Source organism: Poromitra crassiceps, assembly GCF_964638095.1.
Source record: "Poromitra crassiceps genome assembly, chromosome: 25".
NCBI lineage: Eukaryota > Metazoa > Chordata > Actinopteri > Beryciformes > Melamphaidae > Poromitra > Poromitra crassiceps.
In genome coordinates, this window is record NC_139649.1 from 3,365,837 (window position 1) to 3,384,177 (window position 18,341).

Consider the following 18,341-nt stretch of genomic DNA (forward strand, 5'->3'; position numbering starts at 1 on the left):
TAGCTGCCAGTAACCAGTGCTTCATTGGTACCTCAGGCTCACTAGAATGCAGGGACAGTTCAAAACTTCAAAGCAGTGCATCTAGTCCAGGCTGGATTCAAGAGCAAACATTTACATTATTTGGCGTAAATTGTTATTGTCAAGTAAAAAAGTTATGATTTATGTTCTAATATAACAATATAACTATATATAACAATATATATATAAGTATATATATATATATATATATATATACTTATATATATATTGTTATATATAGTTATATTGTATATAAAATAATATTGTTACTGTCTTGTTGCAGCTTTGAGTCACTGGGTAGAGGGCTGCATTTTGAACAGAAACGATCTGTTTATGCGATTGCAATATTGTAAAAAAAATTATTTTGAAGGCGTGGATCAAATTTGAATCCAGAAAGTTCTCCTTTAAGTTCTAGCTTCACATCTTCACATCTGAAGTCGGACAGTCAGACAAGAACTGTTAAAGGTATACTATGCAACTATTTCATAAAAAAACATTATATAATACACAAATAAACACACATACGCCCAAACCAAACTCTATTTCCTGGTTTTCGTACGTGCTGACTCCGCTCTGCTGAGGGATCCCTCTCAGATCATCTTAGCGATGCTATTGCCTGGGCTGTTGAACTGTGAGTGATGCTGTTGGCTGGTCACTATCAGGTCAGGATACATCCCACACAAACACACTGCTGCAGTATTTAGTGGGTTAAAATCGTTGTTTTGAGGGTAAACTTTTCTATAAGGATTATTTTATTATTATTATTATTATTAAATAGTTGCATAGTATACCTTTAACTGAACCTGCCACTCCGATCCATTGGAATGATTAATCAGAATGTAATTTGGTCGAGTACATTTCCGAACAGGCTTCAGATAATTGCAGCACATATATAATGCAGAACCCCAGAAGGAGTGTTTCCTCCTCTCTCTCTCTCCTGCTAGTTTCTACTATTGATTCAGCAACCATGTCCTGGTTCCTTTACACCCCCCCCCCACCCTCTCTCACACCCATCTCTCCCTGGTTCCTTTACACCCCCCCCCCCCTCTCTCACACCCATCTCTCCCTGGTTCCTTTACACCCCCCCCCCCTCTCTCACACCCATCTCTCCCTGGTTCCTTTACACCCCCCCCCCCCCCCCTCTCTCACACCCATCTCTCCCTGGTTCCTTTACACCCCCCCCCCCCCCCCTCTCTCACACCCATCTCTCCCTGGTTCCTTTACACCCCCCCCCCCTCTCTCACACCCATCTCTCCCTGGTTCCTTTACACCCCCCCCCCCCCTCTCTCACACCCATCTCTCCCTGGTTCCTTTACACCCCCCCCACCCTCTCTCACACCCATCTCTCCCTGGTTCCTTTACACCCCCCCCCCCTCTCTCACACCCATCTCTCCCTGGTTCCTTTACACCCCCCCCCACCCTCTCTCACACCCATCTCTCCCTGGTTCCTTTACACCCCCCCCCCCCTCTCTCACACCCATCTCTCCCTGGTTCCTTTACACCCCCCCCCCCCCCCTCTCTCACACCCATCTCTCCCTGGTTCCTTTACACCCCCCCCCCCTCTCTCACACCCATCTCTCCCTGGTTCCTTTACACCCCCCCCCCCCCTCTCTCACACCCATCTCTCCCTGGTTCCTTTACACCCCCCCCCCCTCTCTCACACCCATCTCTCCCTGGTTCCTTTACACCCCCCCCCCCCCTCTCTCACACCCATCTCTCCCTGGTTCCTTTACACCCCCCCCCACCCTCTCTCACACCCATCTCTCCCTGTAAAACACACATTCTGCTTCTTAATGGCAACATTCATCAATACCTCTGTCTTGACCTCTTTCTCTCGTTTCACACCTCCAGTCTCATCCTCCTCTCTCCTGTCAAGAGAGCTTTTCATGCACTTCATTGGGAGACACACAACAAATAACGATTCTCAAGCCTCACTACGAGAAGCACAGCAAAACAGACGGTAGTAGACCACTGGAGAAGAACACTCCGCCTAACAAACGAACCGTGACACCAGAAACGTCACTTTTGAGTGAGGCATGAGCACATACAAAGTGCACAGAGGAAATCCTGACATGGAAAACAATAGGCCTTTTTCATACCCACCATTTTGTGTCGAAAAGGGAGGGTAAACACAGGTGCAAGCAAATCTTTGATTGGGGCCCCAGCACAGGAACACCTAAATGGCTTTGGAAGTTGGAAACTCTAATTGATGTTTGGGTGCACCTGTGTTACTTCCTGCCTTTTAGACACAAAATGGCTGCTGTGAAAAAGGCCCATTGTCAAGTACAGATGCACAGATGACTAATTGGGAAACTCGATAAACAGAAAATAACTCTTCAAAATAGCTTTGATATGAACTATTGATTTGTTCTCTGAGGTTTGCTCTTATAGTCTGATGGCTCTGAAATAAGTGCAGACGCCACGCCTGCGACTTAACACAAATGTGGGCTTGGGGCGTAAGGTGTGTGTGTGTGGGGGGGCAGTGTGTGTGTGTGTGTGTGTGTGTGTGTGTGTATGCGTGAGTGTGTGTAGTTGGGTTTCCATCCAAGTGTATCACAAATTTGAACAGAATTTTCAGAACATCTGCAAAAGAAAATGCGAAATTATGCACGTTTCCAGCCACAACCGTTATGCAGATATTAGGAGTTTGCGCGCAGTCAGTTGTGCTGTCTGCCTGCACGGCCAGGCGAAAGCTCACCACACAGGAGCCTCGTGAAGGGACATGTCTGCTGGTGTGACGTCACTTGGCTGCACGGACACTCATCATTTTGACTTAAATCACACGGTATGAAAAGCTCAGCATACCGTAAAAAATGTCACCCTGTAGGAGACTCTGGGCTTATTTGAATAAGGAGCCTGGTTATGATGCCATGAGTGTCTGACTGGTGACCTTGTATCACTTATGATCTCTTTCCTGCCCTCACCTGTCCTGTCCTGTCGCCTCACCTGTCCTGTCCTGTTGCCTCACCTGTCCTGTCCTGTCCTGTCGCCTCACCTGTCCTTTCCTGTCGCCTCACCTGTCCTGTCCTGTTGCCTCACCTGTCCTGTCCTGTCCTGTCGCCTCACCTGTCCTGTCCTGTCGCCTCACCTGTCCTGTCCTGTTGCATCAAGCAGAAATCCTTCAAAATAAGTTTCAGGTGTGGAACGGAAAAGAGCGGTTGCATGCAGATGAAAAGACCTTGTGAGTTGAGGTCACGCCTGGACGGCAGCCTGGTCAGCTGAGCGTGAGGTGGCGCTCCTAGAATAGCTTGTGACGTGTGTGCAGTGCTCACTGGCATGTGGCGACCTGTTCTGTTAGCCCTCACACCCCAGGGCACAGGGCAGTGTTACACCACTGTGATGGTCATTACAAACCGTGTGTGTGTGTGTGTGTGTGTGTGTGTGTGTGTATGTGTGTGTGTGTGTGTGTTGTCCCATCTCACCCTCCTAGAACACGATAGCTGCTTGCCGTCGCTAACCATCTGCTGCTCAGAGGCGCGTGTTTGAAGCCATGTGAAGAAACCTGCTTGCAAGCCTGTTTGTATCGTCACCATCCAACTTCACACTGTGCAACCTAAACATCTGGTACAGTGCACTCTAATGCAGTGGTCCTCAACGTGGGGTCCGGGGACCACCAGGGGTCCTTGAAGGAGTTCCCGAGCAAATTGAAGAATTCTTCAACTTCACCATTATTTCATTAGATGGTGTAGAAGAATGACTCTTTTGGTCCCCCTGCCTCGTGTCTGGTGCTGACAGCGCACCACAACACACTACACACTACTACACACACTACACACTACACACCACAACACAACACACTACACACTACTACACACACTACACACCACAACACACTACTACACACACTACACACTACACACCACAACACACACAACACACTACACGCACCACACACACTACACGCACCACAACACACTACACACCACAACACGCTACACACTACACGCACCACACACACTACACACCACAACACACTACACAGCCAGGAAACGACAGGAAAGCTACAGTACTGCACTGTGTCCCAATGGAGGGAGTTTTTGTTGGAAAGCAGACAGGTTGGAGTGACCCTCTGGTCTCTCTAGCTGGTCAGCCTGTCTTCATGATTAGCTGTCATGCTGTTAAGACTTGTGGCAAGTTGATGTGCAGAAAGCAGCGTGTGGATTGCTTTTCCAAAAGACATTTTTGTGCCCGCATTGAATTCCTGAACAGTGAGAGAGCTTCTTCTGCAAACTCATGCAGGCACAAATGTGTCCTGGTGGGACACTCTCCTTCCCTGCTGGACAGACGAGTCTGTGGGACACTCTCCTTCCCTGCTGGACAGACGAGTCTGTGGGACACGTGTCCTTCCCTGCTGGACAGACGAGTCTGTGGGACACGTGTCCTTCCCTGCTGGACAGACGAGTCCTTCCCTGCTGGACAGACGAGTCTGTGGGACACGTGTCCTTCCCTGCTGGACAGACGAGTCTAACAACAACAAAACAACAAGTAGCCCAGCAAATAGAAGGCATCAGGGGTCACAGCTGAACCTGGAGACAAGCTGTGGATGTAATGGACAAAATTTAACTATCTGCCAAGGGCTCAACTAACAGCCAGATAAGCTGCAGGAGCCAGAGACAGTAAACAACTGAAAACAACCTCTTATTTAGCTGTGCCTTGAGTGGGGAAAACAATTGAAAAAAGTCATTTAGTGTCCTTATTTAAGATAAGACTAATCCTTCATTTGAAAACAAAACACAGTCTTGCCAGGGTAAATTGGTTCACACCCGGATGGCACAGACGACACAGACATGTTGAAACACAAAGACATCTAAAGGGTTTCCTGGATACATATAATTCAGCTATATAGGACCATTCCAGACAATAAATAGAACACTTTACAATAAGGGTACATTAATTAGGGGTTAGTCCCCCCCAAAACGATTTTTTTTAAAGGTAAGTGTGTGTTTTTTTTACTACCAATGAGTGAATGCTCTGTTAGGTAACTTAACTCATTGAATGCCATGGACGTCCTTCGACGTCCAATTAAATAGTGACGTAGAGTGCCACGGACGTCCTTCGACGTCCAATGCGTTTTTTGACGGTGGGGCGTCGATCAAAGCCTCCTGCATCTCCTGTACAATTATTGGAGGTATTGGAGGTCTATAACCTATTTTACGGACTCATTAGGTGGCGACAGTGCTTGCTCGGTGCAGTCCAGATTAGAGACAGGTCCGAGAAACAGCCTAAAAGCCGTGGATCAAAGACAAACCGATGCATGCTCCCAGAGCCATTTGCTCTGTCGCGGGAGCTGACATTGGCTCCGAACAGGAGTCAATCCGCGCTCACAACTGAGCCCCTCTGTCCCTGTCTGTCTGTCTGTCTGTCTGTATAGTTTCTCCACCCGATTAGCAGCCAGGAAAGCAGCCCCTGACGCCAAACCATTCAGCAATCCGGGTTGGCTCTTCCCTGCTGTGGCGCTGAGAGCCGACAGCAGCACACAAACGCAGCACTCCGAAAATATAATGGTTGCGTGAGGCTGTGTGCAGTGTGGGGAGGAGTTTACGGGGGGAGGGGGGGAGGGGGGTGCGGCACGCAGGGCATCACACAACAACTACGTCACTACATCAGAAAATATTATCTTCAGACTCAGTGAATGCTTGAAATGCTGCATTTCACAAAAGGCGGATTATCTCAGCTAATAATTTGAAAAGCCTGAAAACGCTGAAAACAACCTATCTTCTCCGGCTCATAACTAAAGAACGGAAAATGGTATCAATAAACTTTTTTTTGCTGATGATACAATAGAGCCAGCTCGTTCTTGTGCGTGTTCGGTGTTTACATAGTAATATCACACAATATTCTGTGGGCCTCGAGAAATCACTGAAAACGCTCTGAAAACTCTGGCACTGGGAGCATCCGTTCTCCAAAAGTGGCTGGCACTCAATGAGTTAATGAGCCCAGCAGCGTCTCTCTGCGTTCAGCCATTGGAAAGCGATGCCTGTGTGTGATTCTGCTCCTCACGGGTAGAGATTAAAGCGATGCCTGTGTGTGATTCTGCTCCTCACGGGTAGAGATTAAAGCGATGCCTGTGTGTGATTCTGCTCCTCACGGGTAGAGATTTCCCAGAAGAATTGGCGGATGTTCACGAGCCTGCCTCTCGCCTTCCAGCGCTCCTTCAGCCATTAAACACCAACGAAGAAGAAGGCTAACAACACATGCTAATGTTACGTTCGCTAGCTGATGCAGTCAACGAATGTCAGCAAACAACCAACAACACAGAGTCCAGTAAAAAGTCCACACAGAAAAAAGATTTATATCTAGTGAAGCCCATCTGGCCAAACAGCAGCAATGTGACCGACGTCGGGGGGAAACTGGATTCGGGGCTGTGTTTTTGGTTCATGGAGGGACCTTACGTTAGCTTGTTGTATTTTTAGCTGCTGTGATATTATGGTTTTGGCCCAGCTATAGATAACATTAGCTTAGCTGCTTGCTAACACGGCTATGGATTTACACCCATTTAACCTAACTAACTATCCGCTGTGCACAACATTGTCAGACTAAACTCCGGCTGACACCCCAAAAACTACAATCCGCGACAGAAAAATGTATATTGATTGTTTATTAACTGGCCCCTAGCCTTCTATCATTTCACGAAAGTGGCCCCCGGGCAAAGCAAGTTGAGTATCCCTGCCCTATAGGCACGCTCCATCTTACTTCCATGTGTGGTCAGCGGGCGTGCAGCTGCTAAGCTAACATCAGGTGACGTTCCTGTGATCCGGCGTGACACACTGGAAATGGATCCGAGGCGGAGGCGAGGCGAAGCGTCATTTGGGCGTTCTTGTTAAGAGACGACTAGACCGATCACACCGGCCGTGGCTCGCACGCTGCAGCCAGAGTTTTCCGCGTCTGGTCTTTTTTTGACGCGAGCCGTGAGCGGCCGCATGCAGCCAGGCATGAAGTCAGTGCAAGTTGTGACGGAGCGCGGAGCAAAACAGAGCGCTTCTGGTGTGAACGGTCAAACTCCTGCTTGGACGCTTCTGTGATGTGCTGCTGGGTCGCTTCCATTTCCAGTGTGTCTGCACTGTTACGCCACATTCAGTTTCAACAGACACATCATCAACAGAAGGGAATGTGGCTGCACGCTGCATTTGGTGCTTGATAAACAATAGCTTTTTATAAGGCAGTTTTGTAATCATGCATAGCCCCGTCACACTGAGCTAATCATGTTTATATGTGAAACGCTGGACAGCCGGTAGTGTCGCGCAAGAGGCGCTCTAACGACAGATGCTAGAGCTCACGGCTTTTAGCCTCCTTGCTACAGGCTCCGCCTCCCATGCCGGTGGTGGCCGGTTGGCCAGCTGCGGGGGACTACACAAGGAGAGCTAACATATGGATTATGGATCTGTCTGTTTTGTCTTCTGTATCTATCTATTGTCTCTGCCTGAGCAAACCAAAACATCTTTGCAATCCAAGCCAATTGAGTCAGCAAGAGGCCTTGGTGAGTAAACAATATAATATACATATTCTAAATCTGAAAGGGAGAAATACAAAGTGTCATGAACTGAATAATAACCCAAATCTTTCTTTTCACAAGTGCATCTCGTGTGTTCAGCCATGAAACATCGCCTGGCGTTCAGCCTCATACAGTTACTGTTCTCAATTTGTCTCTTTCTCTGCGCTAACTGTGAGATTAGAGGGGACAGTTTTCTCACAGAGCGATGTCCCTCTCATTTCCTGTTTTCTCAGGCAAATGTGTGCAGGAGGACATCCATCTTGGCGGCTATAGATCATGTTTTAAACATAAGGCCAGATTAAAATCCACAGCCTCCTATCTCGCTCGCACACACACACGGCTACACACCCAACTCTCACACACACACACACACACACACACACACACACACACACACACACACGGCTACACACCCAACCCACCAGGCCTGTTTGAAACTGAGAGAGGATGGAGAAGAGTGGGTGGAGGGTGAGGGGCACGATGCGTAGGCAGGCATCTGTCTTCGCAAAACTCTGCTTCATTTCTTCTCTGTCTGTGGAAGCAATCACACCTACAGTGCATCTTCGCTGTTGTTTTTGTCAACAGTGTGGAAAAGTTAGTTTTCAGGCTCACACAAGCAAAACCAGGGCTTGAAGACAAAAGTCAATTTGTCAGTTTGGGGATGGAGTTCAAAGGGTTTACAGTGACACACCGGTTGGTTTTTTGTTACACTAAGCTTTCCAAGAAGAAGAGCGGTTGGCTATCAGATGAGTTGGGCTTGCTTCCTGCAGTGTGGATTAGATTCTGACTCCTAACAAACTGCACTGCAGTTGGCTTGGAGGAGGACCAAGACTCACATGTCTCTGTGCCATTATTTGATGAGTGTCTCCGCCTACCCGTCTGTATCTCAGCAGCTCTCAAAGTTGGTCAAAAAAACAAGGCAGGATATTATCCGCTCATTTCCCCACTACCCTGTCCCCTGTGCAGTCACAGAACAGCTCCACTACCCTGTCCCCTGTGCAGTCACAGAACAGCTCCACTACCCTGTCCCCTGTGCAGTCACAGAACAGCCCCACTACCCTGTCCCCTGTGCAGTCACATAACAGCTTCACTACCCTGTCCCCTGTGCAGTCACATAACAGCCCCACTACCCTGTCCCCTGTGCAGTCACATAACAGCTTCACTACCCTGTCCCCTGTGCAGTCACATAACAGCTTCACTACCCTGTCCCCTGTGCAGGTAAAGAACAGCTCCACTACCCTGTCCCCTGTGCAGGTACATAACAGCTTCACTACCCTGTCCCCTGTGCAGTCACATAACAGCTCCACTACCCTGTCCCATGTGCAGTCACAGAACAGCTCCACTACCCTGTCCCCTGTGCAGTCACATAACAAGCTCCACTACCCTGTCCCCTGTGCAGGTACATAACAGCTCCACTACCCTGTCCCCTGTGCAGGTACATAACAAGCTCCACTACCCTGTCCCCTGTGCAGGTACATAACAGCTCCACTACCCTGTCCCCTGTGCAGGTACATAACAAGCTCCACTACCCTGTCCCCTGTGCAGGTACATAACAGCTCCACTACCCTGTCCCCTGTGCAGGCACAGAACAGCTCCACTACCCTGTCCCCTGTGCAGGCACATAACAGCTTCACTACCCTGTCCCCTGTGCAGGTACATAACAGCTCCACTACCCTGTCCCCTGTGCAGTCACATAACAGCTCCACTACCCTGTCCCCTGTGCAGGCACAGAACAGCTCCACTACCCTGTCCCCTGTGCAGGCACATAACAGCTTCACTACCCTGTCCCCTGTGCAGGTACATAACAGCTCCACTACCCTGTCCCCTGTGCAGGTACATAACAGCTCCACTACTGGCCTGTCCCCTGTGCAGGTACATAACAGCTCCACTACCCTGTCCCCTGTGCAGGTACATAACAGCTCCACTACCCTGTCCCCTGTGCAGTCACATAACAGCTCCACTACCCTGTCCCCTGTGCAGTCACATAACAGCTCCACTACCCTGTCCCCTGTGCAGTCACTACCCTGTCCCCTGTGCAGGCACATAACAGCTTCACTACCCTGTCCCCTGTGCAGTCACTACCCTGTCCCCTGTGCAGGCACATAACAGCTTCACTACCCTGTCCCCTGTGCAGTCACTACCCTGTCCCCTGTGCAGGCACATAACAGCTTCACTACCCTGTCCCCTGTGCAGTCACTACCCTGTCCCCTGTGCAGGCACATAACAGCTTCACTACCCTGTCCCCTGTGCAGGCACATAACAGCTTCACTACCCTGTCCAGTCACTATCCTGTCCCCTGTGCAGTCACATAACAGCTCCACTACCCTGTCCCCTGTGCAGTCACATAACAGCTCCACTACCCTGTCCCCTGTGCAGTCACATAACAGCTCCACTACCCTGTCCCCTGTGCAGTCACTACCCTGTCCCCTGTGCAGGCACATAACAGCTTCACTACCCTGTCCCCTGTGCAGGCACATAACAGCTTCACTACCCTGTCCCCTGTGCATTCACTACCCTGTCCCCTGTGCAGGCACATAACAGCTTCACTACCCTGTCCCCTGTGCAGTCACATAACAGCTCCACTACCCTGTCCCCTGTGCAGTCACATAACAGCTCCGACTGGAAAACAAAAAATTGAAATTTGACAAATATTTCTTATTTTTATTTATCTTTATTTTCATGAATACCACCAAACTTCCTTCCGGTCTGAAGTGGGGGTTTTTTTCTTTGGAAGATGACAACTTCCTCTGTCCAAATATTAATGGTCTGAGCTGAGGTACAGACCGTCTCTGGAGCATTTCAGATTGTGGAATATATCTTTCTTTCTTGCCCTGTGACAATGTCACAGAATGATTTCTTGAAGTTCTAACCAGTTTATCCAGTGACAATATGAGGCATTACAGTTGAGTTGTGGCAGGAGCCAGTTGGTCCTTTTGTGTTTATACTCCACAGAGTTTTACAAAGCTGTCATATAGTTCATCATAGTTTTGTGTTGGCTTGATCCACAGGTTGAGGATGAGGCGTTTCTCCAGCAGCTTGGCTTTAAATGGCTGAGATTTGTGAATGAGAGGGTGTAATAATGAGAGGGTGTGATGGAGTCTGGGAAGTGGATCTATCTCAGCTGGAGACCACAGCAGGCATCGTCTGCCACTGGGGGACACTTCTTACAGCCTGAAACCATCTCTCTCTCTCTCTCTCTCTCTCTCTCTCTCCATCTCTCTCTCCATCTCTCTCTCTCTCTCTCTCTCTCTCTCTCTCTCCATCTCTCTCTCTCCATCTCTCTCTCTCTCTCTCTCCATCTTTCTCTCTCTCTCTCTCTCTCTCTCTCTCTCTCTCCATCTCTCTCTCTCTCTTGTGTTCTCCCTGTGTCGTCTTGCCATCTGTCTCTCATTCTGTGTCTCTTGTTCCTCCTCTCTGTCTCTCTCCAGGCTTCAGTCTCAGCAATCACTGTAGCGAGGCAATCTTCAGACAGGCAGCTCAAATCCCATTTTCCCACATATCTAACATCTATTATGTTCTCTGAAGTCTGAACAGCAGCAACAACAACAACAACAACAACAACAACATGGAATATGACCTTTTCAAAGAAGATTGTATTTGACCCCACTTGCAGATGATTTACACATAAATATAATAAGGCGAACATGGCGGGACCATTATTTGTATTGGCAGCATGGGCTGTCAGTCAGTCTGAATTAACTGGCTGATTTCCTTATTTATTAAATGTTATATCCGCTCATTATCCAACGCGTTATCATTTCCCCAAATTGTCCCAAAACTGAGGAGAAAGAGGAACCGAACACGGACTGAAAGTCAAATTATGTAAATTCTTGACATCTCCGAATAAAGAAAGAAAGAAAAAGAAAGAAAGCTTCACCATAAAAACAGTGAAAAAAGTATAATTATTTATCTGGGCGCCAATGACGTGTGTGTGTGTGTGTGTGAGAGAGAGAGAGAGAGAGAGAGAGAGAGAGAGAGAGAGAGAGAGAGAGAGTGTGTGAGAGAGAGAGAGAGAGAGAGAGAGAGAGTGAGTGAGTGAGTGAGTGAGCAGCAATAGACCCTTCTCACGGGGGCCATTTTGTGTCGAGAAGCCAGGGTAAACACAGGTGCAAGCAAAACACTAATGAGGGTTTCCAAATTCCAATCATGGAAGTTGGAAACCCTCATTAGTGTTTTGCTTGCACCTGTGTTTACCCTGGCTTCTCGACACAAAATGGCCCCCGTGAGAAGGGTCTATCGTGTCAGGCCACAGCTACTTGTGATGGCGCTGAATCTTTCAGGAAGTGTAAAGAGCACTTGATGCAGGTGAGCTAACGGAGCCGCTAATTAGGGCCAATTAATGGTGGAATGTGCAACGGCTGCGCAGCCTCCACCGGTCACAAGGCAACATTTACACTGGATACACATTTACACTGGATACACTGCACAGGTGTTACGCTAGTGAATTTAAGCTACTAGCTTGTTGCAGGCATCCAAATACTACATCCTCTCTCTTCCTGTCTTTTTTCCAGTCTGTCTGCTGGGAGTCTTGACCTCACCTGAGGCGGTCAGGCTGCTCCTCTCGTCACGGCCTGCTCTTCTCTCTCCCAACACACCTTGATGCTCTTCTCTCTCCCAACACACCTTGATGCTCTTCTCTCTCCCAACACACCTTGATGCTCTTCTCTCTCCCAACACACCTTGATGCTCTTCTCTCTCCCAACACACCTTGATGCTCTTCTCTCTCCCAACACACCTTGATGCTCTTCTCTCTCCCAACACACCTTGATGCTCTTCTCTCTCCCAACACACCTTGATGCTCTTCTCTCTCCCAACACACCTTGATGCTCTTCTCTCTCCCAACACACCTTGATGCTCTTCTCTCTCCCAACACACCTTGATGCTCTTCTCTCTCCCAACACACCTTGATGCTCTTCTCTCTCCCAACACACCTTGATGCTCTTCTCTCTCCCAACACACCTTGATGCTCTTCTCTCTCCCAACACACCTTGATGCTCTTCTCTCTCCCAACACACCTTGATGCTCTTCTCTCTCCCAACACACCTTGATGCTCTCCTCTCTCCCAACACACCTTGATGCTCTTCTCTCTCCCAACACACCTTGATGCTCTTCTCTCTCCCAACACACCTTGATGCTCTTCTCTCTCCCAACACACCTTGATGCTCTCCTCTCTCCCAACACACCTTGATGCTCTTCTCTCTCCCAACACACCTTGATGCTCTTCTCTCTCCCAACACACCTTGATGCTCTTCTCTCTCCCAACACACCTTGATGCTCTCCTCTCTCCCAACACACCTTGATGCTCTCCTCTCTCCCAACACACCTTGATGCTCTTCTCTCTCCCAACACACCTTGATGCTCTTCTCTCTCCCAACACACCTTGATGCTCTCCTCTCTCCCAACACACCTTGATGCTCTTCTCTCTCCCAACACACCTTGATGCTCTCCTCTCTCCCAACACACCTTGATGCTCTTCTCTCTCCCAACACACCTTGATGCTCTTCTCTCTCCCAACACACCTTGATGCTCTTCTCTCTCCCAACACACCTTGATGCTCTTCTCTCTCCCAACACACCTTGATGCTCTCCTCTCTCCCAACACACCTTGATGCTCTCCTCTCTCCCAACACACCTTGATGCTCTTCTCTCTCCCAACACACCTTGATGCTCTTCTCTCTCCCAACACACCTTGATGCTCTTCTCTCTCCCAACACACCTTGATGCTCTTCTCTCTCCCAACACACCTTGATGCTCTTCTCTCTCCCAACACACCTTGATGCTCTTCTCTCTCCCAACACACCTTGATGCTCTTCTCTCTCCCAACACACCTTGATGCTCTTCTCTCTCCCAACACACCTTGATGCTCTTCTCTCTCCCAACACACCTTGATGCTCTTCTCTCTCCCAACACACCTTGATGCTCTTCTCTCTCCCAACACACCTTGATGCTCTCCTCTCTCCCAACACACCTTGATGCTCTTCTCTCTCCCAACACACCTTGATGCTCTTCTCTCTCCCAACACACCTTGATGCTCTTCTCTCTCCCAACACACCTTGATGCTCTTCTCTCTCCCAACACACCTTGATGCTCTTCTCTCTCCCAACACACCTTGATGCTCTCCTCTCTCCCAACACACCTTGATGCTCTTCTCTCTCCCAACACACCTTGATGCTCTTCTCTCTCCCAACACACCTTGATGCTCTTCTCTCTCCCAACACACCTTGATGCTCTTCTCTCTCCCAACACACCTTGATGCTCTTCTCTCTCCCAACACACCTTGATGCTCTCCTCTCTCCCAACACACCTTGATGCTCTTCTCTCTCCCAACACACCTTGATGCTCTTCTCTCTCCCAACACACCTTGATGCTCTTCTCTCTCCCAACACACCTTGATGCTCTCCTCTCTCCCAACACACCTTGATGCTCTTCTCTCTCCCAACACACCTTGATGCTCTTCTCTCTCCCAACACACCTTGATGCTCTTCTCTCTCCCAACACACCTTGATGCTCTTCTCTCTCCCAACACACCTTGATGCTCTTCTCTCTCCCAACACACCTTGATGCTCTTCTCTCTCCCAACACACCTTGATGCTCTCCTCTCTCCCAACACACCTTGATGCTCTTCTCTCTCCCAACACACCTTGATGCTCTCCTCTCTCCCAACACACCTTGATGCTCTTCTCTCTCCCAACACACCTTGATGCTCTTCTCTCTCCCAACACACCTTGATGCTCTTCTCTCTCCCAACACACCTTGATGCTCTTCTCTCTCCCAACACACCTTGATGCCCGGGATGCCTCCATTTCCATAAATCATTACCCAAAAAGCCACAAAAGATCTCACAGAGCACATGAGTTTATTATTGCCATACCCACAGGCTCTGCAGGGCCACTTTAGAGCCGGTCCAAGGTTACACACACTGAACTCATCAGCTCAGTTTGAGGATGGACAGCAGCTGACGGTGAAGCTCGCGTATTAGCATGTACACAGGAGGAATGTTCAATGTGCTTTTGAGGAGAAGGAGAGGTCAGACATTGATGTTACAACAGAATATGGATCGTGCTGATTTATTCATGATTCCAGAGCACACAGGAGGATTTTGATTTAAGAAAAAAAAACTTGACAGATGCAGACACTTTGAATTGTGGGCTGATCCTTGACAGGTCCCTGACAGGGCCCGTCCAGATCCGTGGCAGATTAAACAAAGATCAAACAGAAATTGTACTTTACTTAGCTTAAACTTAACTTAAATCAGGGGTGTCCAAACTTTTTTTGAATGGGGGCCAGATTAGATAATGTGAAAATACCGTTGGGCCAACTGCTTCTCGCGTCATATCGCTTATTAGAAAAAAAAAAGACATAAAATACAATTCTACTCTAAGGATTTTGTTTACCATGTGAAAACATTAGTTCTGCATGTGCTGTTCCTACTTGGTGCTTGTACAAACTGTATGATAGAGCTGTCATCGTTAGGTGAAGGGAAAAAATGCTAATTGAACTTGCTTGATTCACCAATAGAGACACTGCATGAAATAGGCCACGCCCATCACAGGGGAAGAGCTCCGTTCACTTCCACACACCAGCGTCATTTTCCTTGAATTAAACATAGCTAAAAGCTGTTGTGTGGTGGGGCTGCGCAGACAACAAATGTAAAAAATCGCCACTTAAAGTTTTTTTGTACTCCTGAGCAAAACAAGGAAGACATTGAGAATTGGCGAGAAGAAAAATGTGGATCTAGCTGTCAAGAAGTAAGTTGGAGTGTTCATCTTTCTTATATATGATATTTTGGTGCAACACGCAACCATGCACGTGACATAGGAGAACGCCAGGATTGGACAGGAGTTTGTGTTTTCCCCCGTCTTGGGCGTGGTTTCTGAATGATGACGCGTTACGCAGTGTCTCTATACTGTGTAGAGTGGCCACATATAGTATATGTGGCCACTCTCCCAGTCGCCTGGGAGTAGCATTTCAATGTGGCTGTCACTGTGCTATGGCAAAGTCCTGTCTCCCCCGCCCGCCTATCTACCATCACTTTCAGTACTGTTTGTGTATCAAGAAACAATTTGTCCATATTTGAGTAGGAGTCAAACTCCTCATGTTAACAACCTGCCAAAAAAACAAAAACACGTCTATGTCCTTGTCAGCTGTGTTTGACAGACAGACAGACAGACAGACAGACAGCCACACTCCAACTCCCCGTAGGCACAAAGCAGCACTGTCATAGTTTCACTGTGCTGTCAGCTTCCTGAATGAAGCAATCAATACATGGTGTTCTGCTCCTGCATGTCAGACTAACAACCATCACAAAACATAAGATATGATTTGATCCTGGGATTCCATTATTGTGCAGATGTTTACACCTCACACAATACCACCTTCATCTCTCTGAGGCCTGTCTGACACATTATTATATTTCATCTTTTATCAATACGTGTGCAGCCGTCAGTAGCCAGCCGCTTCTTTTCACCTGACAGCGACTAGTATGCACCGGCAGGACGTACGTAGCGTGCGGGAGGATCACGCTAATCCCACCAGTTTACCCTCCCCCCCCCCGAACAGGTACCCCGACCGACCAGAGGAGGCACTAGTGCAGCGACCACTGGCTTCCCACCTGCAGACGCGGGGACAATTGTGCGTGTATGGATGCCCGACCAAGCTGGAGGTAATACGGGGGCCCGAACCTGTGACCCTTGTGTTGGTAGCAAGGGAATCTATATCTTAACACAATCAGTGGCCGGCAGCCAGCTGCCTAGCAATGTTTTTTTGCCAGGCAGCCAGATGCCAGATGATGTCATCAGTGATGTCATCAGTAACACACGCTGCCTGGCATAGCGAATTTGCGCCTTTGTTGACTGTTTCCTTGGTCGTGGAGCGAAAGTTTAAACCATCCCTCCCCCCCCCCCCCCCCCCAACACACACACACACACACACACACACACACACACACACACACACACACACACACACACACACACACACACACACACACACACATTAACTGGGATATTGAATTATTGAACATATTGCTGATGGTGGCTCTCTGGAAGACTGATGGTGTGATGATATATCATCAGAGTCCTGTGCAGCCTGCTGTCTTAAACATGATTGGTTTTCCCACTGACTCGCCTGCGTTTGCGATGTATTTTCAACGCATTTTCAATAGTTTCGCTTCATCATCCATCAATCCCAAAGACACAAAGTACAGTAAGTAAGCAACCAAGCAAAGGAAGCCTCAGAATTGGCAATATTCACACAAGACTGCAGGAAAGAGAAGGACCAACAAAAGATGTGTGATTTGAACGTACCAGTGATGGTGGTTCTCTTTGGCAGTATGGTGACGGCCCCTACGGCAGCGTCCTCCAGCTGCAGGATGGGACTGTTCTTGGCTCCCCAGCTGTCTGAGCCGATCCACAGGAAGTGGCCCACCTGCTCCGCTCGCTTGCTGGCGTTCAGAATCCCCCTGGAATCAAACGCGCGCCGTTAGTGAGTCCAAATATGCACTTAGCCCACACACACAGACACACACACACACACACACACACACACACAGACACACACACACACACACACACACACGCACGCGCACACACACAACATTATGGATAGTCCCAGAATTGAACGCACCCTACCAGTCAAAAGCTTGGACACACCTGATGGCGCCCCAGGTGGTTCAGTGTCTTTAACGAAGAGTCATTACAGACCTGATATCCTCATCTGAGGCGAAGAGGATGACCGCCCTGGCATAGCGCGTGTCCAGAAGCAGACGGATGATTTTGTCAAAGTCGGACGGTTTGTGGTCATGGGGGATCTTCAGTGACTGGGCTATACAGATTCCACCTGGAGAGAGAGAAAGAGAGAGAGAGAAACAAAGGACACAACTAATTACTATATATTTCAATGGAAAGAGACTTTTGAACATCCTTAAATATTCCACCAAGACCCTCTCAGAAAGGTTGTGCAGTAAAACTGGCTACATGTGAAGAAGTAAAAAAGCAGGAGAAAAAAGGCAGCACACTTTATGGCGCACAGCAACAGTCAAACGTAGAAGAGGAGCGGTCTTCTTCTCTCTCAACTCCCTGACATCTGTTGAAAGCAGCCTCAGCTGTGTGCACAGCTCTCTGCAGGGTGTGGAGAGAGGCTATGAAAGATCCAGACTGAGACGCTACTTTCAATCAATCTCACTCGACTGAAGGAAAATGTGTTTTTTTAATACTTTTCTCTAGCTGATCATGATAAGCTCTATCAGCCAGCACCTGGGTTCACACGCTATTAGTTCTACTTCTATTCCATTGATGCACCATTGACAAACTCTTAATAAAGCGCTGGGTAAGAAAGAAAAAGATTGTCCCTGACATTACGTGCAAAAGCTTTCAAAAACATTCACTCTTTTTCGCTTTAGGTATCTCTTTTCACCTGAGCTTTTAATAACTGTGCAGCTTTTACTTTGCACGTCTGATATGAGAGCAATATAATGTAGACCAGTGGTTCTCAAACGTTCTAGTTTCAAGGAGCCTAAACTGACACAAATTAGACCACGCCTCCCCATTTGATAAGATTTTGTCGCAGGGTCCCAGATCTGATGAGCTTTTTGATTTTGATTTGCGATGTTTTATTACAGTGTATGAAACCCATGACCAAAATAGCCATACATTCTGTCCTTGTGTTATTTATTATTACAGTATTATGGAAATTATAGTGAAAATAAAGTATCCCCATTTTTGCTGCGGGCCCCCTGGAACCCTCTCAAGAAGCCATATTATATATATATATATATATATATATATATATATATATGGGCCTGAGGCCGACACCTATCATTGTGTCTTGGTCTA

At 48.1% G+C, this 18,341-nt stretch overlaps 1 protein-coding gene across 1 annotated transcript in view; it reads right to left on the reverse strand.

The window, feature by feature from the left end:
• grm7 (glutamate metabotropic receptor 7) overlaps positions 1 to 18,341 on the reverse strand; it is a gene marked incomplete at both ends in the record, with an annotated part of 298,362 nt that overhangs the window by 72,056 nt on the left and 207,965 nt on the right. The window contains 2 exons of the mRNA XM_083660993.1: positions 16,815 to 16,969; positions 17,211 to 17,346. Of these exons, the coding sequence (XP_083517119.1) occupies positions 16,815 to 16,969; positions 17,211 to 17,346 (291 nt within the window). The remainder of the gene's footprint in view (positions 1 to 16,814; positions 16,970 to 17,210; positions 17,347 to 18,341) is intronic.